Below are 12,535 nucleotides of genomic sequence, written 5' to 3' on the forward strand. Positions count from 1 at the left end.
TAGACAAATTCCATGAGCCACAATCGATATTCAAACTACACCCTAATATTTTAGTTGAGAAGGTTATGTAAAGTTGTTTGTCTCTGATTCCTCATGAGGTAGTTTTGACTGAGGATGTAAAAATTTATCTCATGTGCAAACTGGATGAATTCAATCAATACAAGCTATTGGATATTTGGGAAAAAAATTGTCAACCAACGATGGAAGAGTGAAACTAGAATATCCAATTTTGGTGGACAAGAAGCTAGACGTGTTCAACAAATTTCCAAAGTTTTGTGGAGTTAATAATTGGATGAGAATGGTAATAAGTCACTTTCACAATACCTTTTCATTGCTCAACAATTGTCATATGTTGAGAGAGAAGGATACGAAGAAGGTTATTGGATTGTGTGACATTGGTGAAGTACCAAAGAACAAGTTTGCAAGGACTTACAAAGAAAAATCTCTAATGAGTGTTGTTCCTAACGGTAGAACACCTCATGCAAATGACCACTTAGATTAAATCATCCCAACCAAGTATTTAACCCCCCACAAATTACATAAACAAAGAAAAACATCCACTCATCTAGGTTAAGGGCATCATCATCACCTCTAAGTGTATATCTAACAAAACAAAAGTTTTGACCATTTCTAGTCTAATAAAACTCTTATATATTATACAAGTTAACTTGCATTGTCTTGTCTTTAGGGGGTGAAAATCATTATGTGGCAATGATATTTGTGTACATTCTCTTTTTATTGTTACAATCACATTATTAAAACACAAAACTGCATATTGACCCTTCTTGTGGAGATGAGATATCTCAATATTTGCTCGATCTAGACTAAGTACAACTTGACCATCATATATTTTGATCGTCCCTATTTTCATATCATATCTATTTATGCATTCGATTACCAATTCCACACATTGTACAACTAATGATAATCCTCTTGCTTTAGTTAATCCACTCTCTACCAATTTTTAGCAATTCCATTTTGCTTTAGATGTTCTACCATTCTACAAGATTCATTCAGATCCATACAACTCATTTTTGTATTGCTCATTTCACCACCTATGCATTCTAACCCATTAAGATGTTCATACCCTAAATGCTTAAATTTTATGTTTTTATGCCCTTCTTCAATTTTACAATTAAAAGACAAAAAATCACTTTGCAACACACAAGTCTTATCACTTTGTTCTCAAAGATGTTTGCTAAACAATTTTGTAAATTGTCCAATTAAATAAATTATGCCATAAATACAATTATTTATTACCTATGATATTGCACTACCTCTCAAAATTAAAACTTCAATATATTGAAAATAAATAAATTATTAAGTAACTTTTGTAATTGACCTAACAATTTAATTGATGTTGCCCTTTTTTCCCACCCTTCTCATATTTAGACATTACAGTTTTAAAATTGTGCACCAATTACACAACTTCCTTTCATCACTTTCTAAATTCCCCAATTTACACGAACCCCATCATTTTCCCACAGACGTAAGTGCTAATAGGCCTATATGCTTTTATTATATTCTATTCTATTATAGTGTGCTCCACCGATGAAGCAATATCGATTTTTATCTCACTTGCATTGCATTATATTCTAATCTATTATACCTCGCGCCGACGATTCAGCAACCATAACTATCGACTTTGTCTGCATGTAGATGACATATTCTCTCACGTTCGTCCAAAGTGGCAAAGATTTTACTTTATTCTGTCTATAATTCACCAGTGCGCTTACTATGCCAAATTTATTCAGCCTTCAATTCCCTTGTGATACCCAATTTCTGCTCTCAAACTTTTGCTTTTACAGTTGCAGGAAGATCAATGGGCGAGTTGACAGAGGAAAAGAGAAAGAAAATCATAATCGACACCGATCCTGGAATAGGTAATAATTGCATTCATTTCCTAAACCGTGCTCTGAATCTCAACGGATAAATTAGCGTAATTATGACATAAACTAGGTGATTAATTAAGAGCACACGTTTCTGCGGAATTTTTAAAGGAAATTTCTTAAAAACGTTTCAGATTGCAATCAAGATTTAAACTGGATGAATGGACTTCAGTTTTTTGTGCTATAAATTTTTAAAAGAAAATTTCTTCAAAGCGTTTGAAATCGTCAATGTTCTTAAACACAATACAATAAAAAAAATAAATGAACAGGTTAGTTAATATAAATGTCTAAAGTAGGTAACGAATCAAGAAGATAATGTTTTCAAAACTTAAAATTACCCTTAATAATCCATGTGTGATGCGATAAGTTGCCAGATAAATTTTCACATAGTTTTCTCAGAAGATTTTTTGTTCTTAGTTAATGAGGGATTATGTCCATCCTGGGTATTGGGAATTCACATAGCTCCAGGATCCACTTTTGATCTGATAAGTTGATACAAGATTTCCGAATAGTTTTTTCAGGAGCTAGTTTTGTTTTCTTGTAGAACGAATGGTTATGGCCATATTGGTTCCCATGGTTATTTGGAAGTCACCAGTATAACTCAAACCTTTGATTTAATGACGCAGAAGTTAACTGCTTAGGTTTTATTGCTGAATCACAGGCCTTAGGCAAGAATCATATCTATATTAGGTTGTGAATGTAACTATATTTGTAATTGGCTGGAAACGTGTCAAATTAAAAATGTGTATTTAAGGAAATATTTCAATTTGTACTTGGCTTATAAACCTCAGCGATAGACGTTCATGTATTTGAATATTCTTGTTGTGGTTCAGATTACTATTATCCTTCAAACAGATACATTGGGATGGTGGGTACTTTTATTCGGATTTGTTAATAAATTCTTATGGGGCTATGCTCTTGGAAGTCAAAATACTCTAACAACGCAATTTGGAATTCTCAGCCCTCTGAGATTCGATCTAGATCTTACATCTTCTGACATCTATTATGAAACCTATGCCAGTAGCATTGTGCTGTAGGCTCTGTACATAAGATTATGAGTACGAAATAGCAGCATACTGTTGTTGTTGAGTTGGACTACCTGGACTGCTCAACATTACACCTATTTAAACTACTTTTTTGCAGTAAAAACTATTTTGAATTTTAAGGTTCAGGTATTTTGGCATATTGTTCAAAAATGGAAGAAGCGAGCAAAATTTGGAATTGTTCCATTTAGTCAAAAATAAAAAGGAAATTACAATTGCTGGCTTTAATTTCTGAGTTATAATAATTTCATAAAATGCAACTTGTATAAAATAGCTGGCTAAGAAGATTTAGGATCAATGCCTCTGATTATGGCAGCAGAGGTCCATAAACTAAGGGTATTTGACAAAGAGGCTTGATTATGGTATTGAATTTGAAGTGGAGGGATTGAGCATTGGGTTCAACTGGGCGCTTAAGGTTAAAATACGCTGATGTTTATATATTTTATCTAGAAATAAGAAATGAAACAATCTATTGTGTCCTTGTGTTGGTGAGGAAATTGAGTTCTAAATGTTTTGAGTGGATCTTTGCACTACGGAGCACAGATGATACACATTGATTGTATCACTTGAGGTTTAACTGCTTTTGGTTTGTTCCCACTAACTATGTTCACATTGTTTTAGTGTTGGATACCTTCTCAAAATCTTGGGTTCTTCTCCTTTACAAAGTCATTTACCAAAAAGTTTGGAAATATTCTATTTGAGGTAGCAGAAAGCTTATAAATGAAGATCTATTCACACACACTCACACGCACACACTGATACACACAGAGGGGTTCAGATTTGGGTTCCAGACTGTTTTGACTGTTTTGACATTTCCTAAGGTCTTGCTTGAGCATGTGCATAGAGGAGTTCAAGTTCGGGTTCAGAACTGCTTTGGGTTTCCCTAAGGTTTGGCTTGAGTGCACATACACACACATAGGGGTTCAGGTTTGGGTTCAGATTGTTTTGGGCTTGCCTAAGGTCTGGCTTGAGTGCACACACACAGGGGTTCAGTTTTGGGTTCAATACTGCTTTGGGTTTGCCTAATGTTTAATTGCTTTTGTTTGTTCCCTTTAACTATGTTTACATTGTTTTAGTGTTGAATAGCTTTTCAGAATCTCGAGGTTCTTCTCTCCAAAAAATATTTACAAAATGTTGAGAATTTTTTGTTTGACAAAGCAAAAAGGTTACAAACAAAAATCTTTTCTCACACATTCCACTCACACCCACCCACCCACACGTACATAGAGGGGCACGTGCGCACGCTGTTAGAAATATATGATTGGTTGTCTGTTGTCATTGATGTCAAACATAGTGTTTTCTAGGAGTTCGAGTTTGTGTCTTCTCAAGTTTTGTGGTTTGGAATAATTGCTGTTTTTGGAGAGTGTTCCATAGGAGTTTGAGCTTGTGTTTGCTCAGGCTTTGTGGTTTAGAAGATTGCTATCTTTGAGCTGAGGGTTTGTGTACTGAACCTTTAGAGAAGTGGATGACAAGTACATATATAGTACAGTGGAAGATAAGTATGTATCTTGTGATCATAAGATGATGATGTTCTTTAATGTCTTTGTATTATATTCTTCTATCTGAAAGTTTGTATGGTCTGGATATCTATAGTTTAGTTGCAGTGGTATTGTGTTGCAAAGCAGATAGCAGTTTTACAGTTGCAATTATTTGTCTTTCTAGAGTGTCTATGTTCCAAAATCAGGGTTGAAGATGTGCTGCTATTCATATAAGTGGATTCAGGTTTTGGTCTTGGTTGTGGCATTCTCTAGTGGTTAGGAATGCATTCCTAGTGTTCTAGCGATCATGTCATTCTGTGCTGTAGTTCTCTTCAGGTGTTGTTCAGATCCAAAAATATGTTGAGGCAATTCCTGACATGGCTTCTGATGCAACATGTTGACATGGCTTATGTTGTAGCATATGGATCACTCCATAACATGTGGAGGTCTAGTTAGAACTAGCAAGTTGGCAGTTTGGTTCTACGTGTTTTAATTATCTTTGGTTGTTCCGGTTATTGTGGATCTAGCAGTGGGATATGTTTAGCGTGTTCTTAGTCTGTCTATCTCCTGTGAAGGATCATGCTTTCAGATTTAGGTTGGGATTTTTTTTCTATCAATTGTTGAAGTATCAAATTTAGGTCTCAGTCTTGTACTTAATGCTTATCTCTTATTTGGATGGGTTCATGCTAATGGGACCTATTCATTTAATGTTTATCTCTTATCCGTCTAGGTCCTCAGTTCAGATGCTTTTGGCTTTGGGCTTATTTGCATTTTGCTATTGCTTTGGTTGACATGAAAACTTATTTGTAATATCTTTTGGCTTGGTTGACCTTGTTGTAATCTCCAATGATCTATCATGAATATAAGGACTGTTGGTGCTTTGGCAAAATGTAAGTGTAAGGTGCGAAACAAATGAAGTGTGCAAACCTGTTCAACAGTCAGCAAAGCACAATTCAGTGGCAGCGGCAGTGAAGGACAGGCAATAATAGTTTGCTGCTAAGGGTGAACAGTGATTTGCACATGGGCTACATTATCAGGAGGGTTTTTTATCTACTTTGAAGAAGTGTATGTGCTTTAAGACTGTGAGTTTTTGGTACTTGAGTTGTTGTATCTTGCTACTTTGGTAGTGAGCCTAAGTTTGGAGCAGTGAGCTTCTATTTGTATTGTAAGGTAGTGAATCTTCTTATTTACATTTATTGTTGTATAGGCAATGAGCCTTCTAGCTGCTAGTCTGAAGCAGTGAGCTTTTATAATCAGATTATATACATCAGTGAATTTTCTTTGTGAGGAAGTGCTCACCATGGTTTTTCCCAGTCTGGGTTTTCCACGTATCTTGGTGTTCTTGTCTTACTGGTTCTGTTCTTTACCTGAATACTTTAAGTTAATTATTGAAGTTCTGTTTTGTTGATTTACCCCACCCCCAACTCTCAGTATTCAGAGTGTGTTTATCAATTGATATTAGAGGAAGGTTCCTCTAGAAGAAGCTGAACTGCTTGAGGCAAATCCAAGTTGGCACAAACTTTACACTTTCAGCCACCATTATTTGATGGCATAAATTTTGCATGTTGGAAGGACAAGATGGAAGCATATCTGGAACATTACAGAATGGTATTTGGGAGGTAATTTAAACTGATTTTTATCCTCCTTTTGGAAGAGCTTTGACTACTAAAGAAGAAAGACAGAAAGAAGCAGATGTGAAGGCAAGAGCAATCCCTTTTTAGTAATTTGTGTGACACAACTTTTGGGAGAGTGAAAGGCTGAAAGGTGCGGAAGAGACTTGAGATAAGCTGGTGCTGGTGTATGAAAGAGATTTGAAGATAAAACAAGCAAGACTGATGAATCTCAAACACAAGTATGAAGTTTTGAGAAAAGTGGAAGATGAGAGTGTTGAAAGCTACATTTATATTGTTACTGATGTTGCTGATAGAATTAGAGTTGTCAGTGGACATCTTGAAGATACTGATATTATTCTCAAGATCTTATTAACCCTACCAAAGGAGTTCATACCAATGGCATGTTCAATAAGGGAGAGCAATAATTGGAGTAAATATTCCATTGATCAGCTCTTTGGGTCACTTTCTGCATTTGAACTTGCAGAAGTTGAAAGAAAAAAGAGAAACAATATTTAAAGCTGTTGGAGATGCTGAATTGGAGAGCATGCAAGATGATAGAGGATAATGAAGCATATCTTTCACTAAGATTCAAGGGAGGTACCACTGGACACAAAGGTATGTTACTTTTTTAAGTGTTTCAATTATGGAAGGGTAGGACATTTTGCTAATGATTGCGAGTATAAGGATAATTATAGTGATTTAGAAGATGAAGATAGAAAAGGCAATCAATAGAAAGGAGATTTCAGAATGAAATTTAATTTCGAAGGTAGAGGTAAGAAGAGCTTATACTTCTTTGAAGATGAAGATACTAATGAAATAATTGAGGAATCTTTATTCTTCTCTCTTTCTCAAAAAGGGAGTAGATTGCTTTACATGCTGAAGTTGTTGTAGATAAATGGATTGTAGATTCTGGGTGTTCAAATTATGTCAGGAGATAAAATAAGATTTTGGGGTAATTGAAAATTCAGTTTCAGTGGTAGTCAATGCAAATGTCCAAAGTCATAAAAAGTGCAGTTCACTTTTCACTACATGGGATGATACCATTCTGAAGAAAAAATCTATGCCCATCTTTTAAAGGTAGTATGTAACTCCCCCATGAGATATAAAGGTAAGTAGAAGTAGGGTCAAATGGAAGCCTTCGACTGCAGACTTCTTTAAACTAAATTTTGATAGTGCATTGAGAGGAAATCCAGGTGAGTTTGGTGTTGGGATTTGTAATCGAGATCATTTAGGGGAGTTGAAAGTAGCTAAGTCAATTGCTCTTCCTCCAAGTACAAATAATATAACTGAAGCCTGAATTAATGGCTTTCTTGCACAGTTTATTGCTTGTTAAGAAAGTGGGTTCATCTAAAGTACATGGACAAGAAGTCTCGTTATTAGTCATAAATGCTTGTAAAGAAAGATCATGTTACAATTGTCATATAAAATGTGGTACAGAAAATGTGGGGATTACTAGATACAATTTTATCAATTCAATTATCATATGAATAAAGAGAATTGAATAGGTTAGCAGACCAACTAGCAAACACAAGGTCTCAAAGGCAAGAAGTTGACATTATGGAATGTGATCATTACTCTAGCAACTTTCCAAACCTGGTAAAAAATAGTGATGCACAGAAGTGTGCATGTTGTTTTAATGAAATTTAAATGTTAAGAGTTACATCCCAAATTTTCCTTTTAGAAGAATGCCAACTACCCTATAATAATCATAACTCATGCCTACTAAAATTTGATTCAGGAAGAATTAATCATTACAGATGATGGGGTCCAGGTGGAGACATCTCCCAACTTAGCAGAAATTTGGTGACGAGCAACTAAGCAGGGATAAATTTAAATACACTACATGGAATCATGCAAATGCGTCACAAATAAATAGTGGGTACTTGGCATAGACAAGTAAATTATGGAGTGCTCAAGTGATAAAGATTTAATAGAGGATAATCATGAGGGGATCAGTTCTTGATTAATTGCATTCACAAAGGGTATGAGAAATCCAATACACATTACATTTGCAAAGAAAATTTCATGACTCCCAAGTGTATTTAGTACGCATTTCAGCTGCCACATGTGAAAAGCGACATCTAAAGTGGAAAGATCTCCTACATCCAAGCCGATGATATGTTTTAAATGCTAACATTATTTTCTTTGAATGTAGACAATTCTCAGTACAAAATATTTCACACAGGGACAAGTTGTCTAATTGTTGCGTGTGAGACCTTGCATTGCTTTACGGTGGCATGGTGCACTACATTGTTTCACTTCATTCATGTGTACAAGGAATATTTAATCAGACTCCAGACTTCTTTGAATTTCAACCAATGTTTATTGATAATTTTAGTAGCGTTTGGCAAAAGCAGGCTATGCATCCACTACATTCTTTAGAGGAAGAGGGTGAAATCAACACATTCTCTTAGAATTACAGGATTTGTGGCAGAGTGCAAATGGATTATTGACTGTGCAACTATGGATATGGGTACTAGTTAACAATTGTGAGCTATCATTCTCTAGGGCCATTGAAGATGAACAACTTGGGAAAATGTTACTGCTTCGAGTGTAAAGAAAGTGTGAAATAAATTATTGGGAGGAACATAAGGGTAATTTTTCTATCTTAATTAATATAGATTTTTCTTTCAAATGCCTTTGACCTTTTTTGATTGTTTCCATCGTTTAGCAAATTTCCATGAAAGTTGTTAAAGAGGCGTTCCTGTAAAATAATATAACTCGCAACAGTGCAATCATGGACAAGGACAAATTGGGGGTTTGTTTCGAAGACATTTTCTCCTGAATCAGACTACATTTGTTATAGTGTATAATGCCATTAAACAGACTTTGGAGATGCAAAATTCCAGTCACCTTCAACAAGCTTTATAGGAATTTTGTAGCCGTGGGTGATGAACTCACGAAAAGGATACAAAGGAAGGTAAATGCATTACTGATGATGCTTGTACATGATCATAAAGAACTAATTTCAAATGTTGCACTGAATCCTCTAGGTTAGGCCATTCACGGTGATTGAAAAGTGATTGCTCGAGGTAGTATCAGTCCTCTCATCAACCTTAACATGCTCAGCAACCAAGTCTCAACATTCCCCTTTTTACACAATCTGCAATGAGTGAGTTTCAGGAACAATTGGGTGAGCATGATATCTAGATTGATGTAGTGGAAGAGTAAAAGGTTATTGCAGTCATGTTTCTTTTTATAAATGGGGGGTTTAGTTAGTACATGATATATTTACAGTCTTTGTATATATAGTTCATTTGAGTTTTAGGTTGAATAATAGGTTTGGAATGCCACATTATAAATGATCAAATATCAATATGGGGATGATACACTATGTTAGATCAAGTCTTCATGTTCATTTTTCTTGCTAGCAAGAGCCAACATTATCTAATTTTGTATTTTGTAAATGTTTATATATTCAAATGTATATAGGCTAAATGCCTTCTGCTTAAAAAAATATTATGGTGGTGGAACAATCAGATTTGGAGAAGAAGGAAGTGCTCAAATTGAAGGCATAGGAAACATCTGCATTGATGGTCCACATAGAATTAATGATGTTTACTATATTGAAGGTTTGAAACATAACTTGTTAATTGTTAGTCAAATATGCAAAAAGGGTTATGAAGTTATGTTCAAAAGTGATGGTTGTACAATTAGAAAGAAACAAACTTGTAAAACTTGTATTGAAGATAAATGTGAGAATCTATGCTTTTTTAACTCAATTCAATGGTAGATGGGGAGATGATTTAGAAATCTAACTTAATCAAGACAAAGTGGAATCCTCTCTGTCAAAGCATAGCAAGGAAAGTAAGGTCGAATTGGAAGATCCGGTGAAGGCTAAATGGACTATGATATAATAGAGGCAAGAGGAAAACAATAAGGACATGGTAGACTAGAAGCAATAGTTAATTGGATGCAAAAAGAAGACAAAAAGGAAGTTGATTAACTTATAGTAGACCACAAGCAAGAGGAAGATAATATGGACATGGTTGACCAAAAGCTAGAAGAAGACAAAAAAAGCATGATAAGTCAGAAGTAGATAGTAGAAGATAAGAAATATATGGCAGATCCAAATCAGGCCAAAGACAAAAAGAACATGGTTAACTGGAAGTTGTTGGAAGATAAGAAACTAGTAGACCAGAAGCAAAAGAACAACAACGAGAATTTAGTGCAAGAAAAGGACAAAAAGAGGATGAAGAATCAAAGATCTCCTTCTATTATTTCTAGGTACTCTTCCTTGGTTGGTATCTATCTTTATTCCAAAAGCGTAGAACACAAAGTTAAGGGGTAGAAGTTTGGGAAGGAATCATATTTTCAATGGAAGATGCTATCATTTTAATAAGTTAGGGCACAAGGAAATTCAATGTAGAAGTAAAGTGAATTACAGTAGAATTAATGTGAACAAAGATATCAAGAACTTCAGTGGATACTGCTATGGTTGCAATGGATATGGACATAGAAAACTTGAATGTAGTATAATTATCAATGTCAGGAATCATGTAACTACTTAAATGAACACAGGTGGTTTGATTTGCTATAAATGTAGCAAGACAAGATATATTGCAAGGATGGTCTGGTTTGTTATAGATGCAACATAACATGACAAATTGCTATGTTCCACAATCATGTTAAAGAGTAGGGTGATTGTTTGACGATTGTAGAAGACTCAAAAAAAGGAATGAGATATATTTTTTGTGGAATACGGAGGAGGTTTCTAATGGTGGTTTGATATTCATTCCAGATTTTGTTTCCTCCTCTGTTAAATGACTTGACTATATGTTTTGAGGGGAAGTTTTCAATTGTTTCCTCGTTAAGACTAAATGCTTGATATTTTCTCACCGTGAAAATAAGGTACGAGTACTTCTTTGAAGATAATGTATATGTTTTGTGGTCTGGAAAAGTTTGTTGGTTGATGGTGTTAGAATTTGTTTATTCTAAGATATGTTCAAGTATGGACTAGAAATATGATGTGTCAGTTGGATCACAAATTAAGGTACATTTGAATGACAGTGCTATGAATTATAAGTCCTCTTGATGAATCGATAAGTTATAGGATTGTTTCTCTACTAAAGTTGATGATTCGTTAAAAGAGAATAAGATTTTCTGCTACATAGATAAGATTGAGTTTGAAGTCATATATTGCAAGGACTAATTATGGCAGGTCGAGGGAAAAACAAAGATAAGGATAAGATAATGAGAAAAACGTAATCAGAGAGCTTCTTTGCTCCGATTATTAATGTTGCTGGAAATATGCTTCATCATATGATCAAGATTCTTTTGTACTTCTCCAGAATTGCTTACGATTGTCACCTCTTTCTTTATCTAGCTTTGTGCATCAAGATAATGCATCTATCCAAGGGGAGCTCTAACTCAAATTTATTTTGGATTGATGTTGGTGCTAGGTTATTAGAGTTGTGCAATGATAGATTGGTTTTTAGCCTTTGTCCTTGATGACAAAGGGGAGAAAGATAGAGAATTTTTTTAACTACAGTAGGGGGAGCTAACATTTTTGGTAGTTGTTTTCCATCAATGACAAAGGGGGAGATTGTTAGAAATAAATAATTTGTTATCTGTTGTCATTAATGTCAAATATAGTGTTGTAGAGGAGTTTGGTTTTCTTTTGCTCAAGCTTTTTAGTTAGGGACTGGTTGTTGTTTGTGATCAATGTCAAACATAGTGTCTCGGAGGAGTTTGAGTTTGTGTCTATTCAAGATTTGTGGTCAAGAAGACTTTCTATTATTGGAAAGTGTTCCAGAGGAGTTTAAGCTTGGGTTTGCTTTGGCTTTGTGGTCCGAAAGACTGTTATTCTTGGAGTTGAGGATTTGTGTAGTGAACCTTCAAAGCAGGCAAAGATAAGTACATATTTAGTGTAATACTACAGTGTAGAGGAAGACAAGAATGTATTTTGTAATCATAAGATGATATGGTGTTTGATAGATAATAATGTATTATGGTTTCAATGCCTCTATGTTGTATTCTTTTGTTTGGAAGTCTATATGGTTTAGATGTCTATATTTGCAGTGACATTGTATTGACTTCATCATGTGCGAGTGGTTGGTCCATATGTACTTTAGGCATAAGTCATCCTAAAGGCATGTAGGACCAAGCAATGACTTGCCTTAAAAATCCTTTCAATGCTTGTCAGAGCATTCACCAAGGAATGCCTTTTTGCATTGCCTTCCAAAAGTCAAATTGGTGTGTTGATTGTAGCTGCCACCACTTATATCACCAATATTTCTTAGAAAACGTTGTTATAGGAATGAGGAGTCGAAAATGAAGATGATATACTTGTATCCAAAAATTTTCCTTTGTAATTATGACTTTTTCATCCCAAGCTTCAAGACCGCCTACATACATTGTTACCATTAAATCTAGTTAGGCCAAGGACCATCAACTTGGATGCCTAATGTGCTTGCCACTCGGCTTTGTATCAGTTCTCTTGTGTGAGGTTATCAACCACTTTGGGACCATGATAATTTGATCAACGTATCTTTAACCAATCAAGCCATATC

The 12,535-nt window shown here is 34.9% G+C and overlaps 1 protein-coding gene across 8 annotated transcripts in view; it reads left to right on the forward strand.

Moving 5' to 3' along the window:
• The first annotated feature begins 1,422 nt into the window (after window positions 1-1,422).
• Window positions 1,423-12,535, forward strand: part of URH2 (uridine-ribohydrolase 2) — a 59,640-nt gene continuing 48,527 nt past the window's right edge. Inside the window, exons 1-2 of one of the 8 annotated variants that reach the window (XM_089786232.1) lie at window positions 1,423-1,676; window positions 1,809-1,883. In XM_089786232.1, coding sequence (XP_089642358.1) covers window positions 1,823-1,883 — 61 coding nt within the window. In that variant the 5' untranslated portion in view covers window positions 1,423-1,676; window positions 1,809-1,822. Of the gene's footprint in view, window positions 1,884-12,535 lie in introns of all 8 variants that reach the window. The other 7 variants (XM_089786238.1, XM_089786233.1, XM_089786236.1 and 4 more) reach the window with 7 other exon arrangements.

This window comes from Cupressus sempervirens, chromosome 6, assembly GCF_028749045.1.
Source record: "Cupressus sempervirens isolate cs-2001-9-10 chromosome 6, ASM2874904v1, whole genome shotgun sequence".
In the NCBI taxonomy this organism is placed as follows: Eukaryota; Viridiplantae; Streptophyta; class Pinopsida; order Cupressales; family Cupressaceae; genus Cupressus; species Cupressus sempervirens.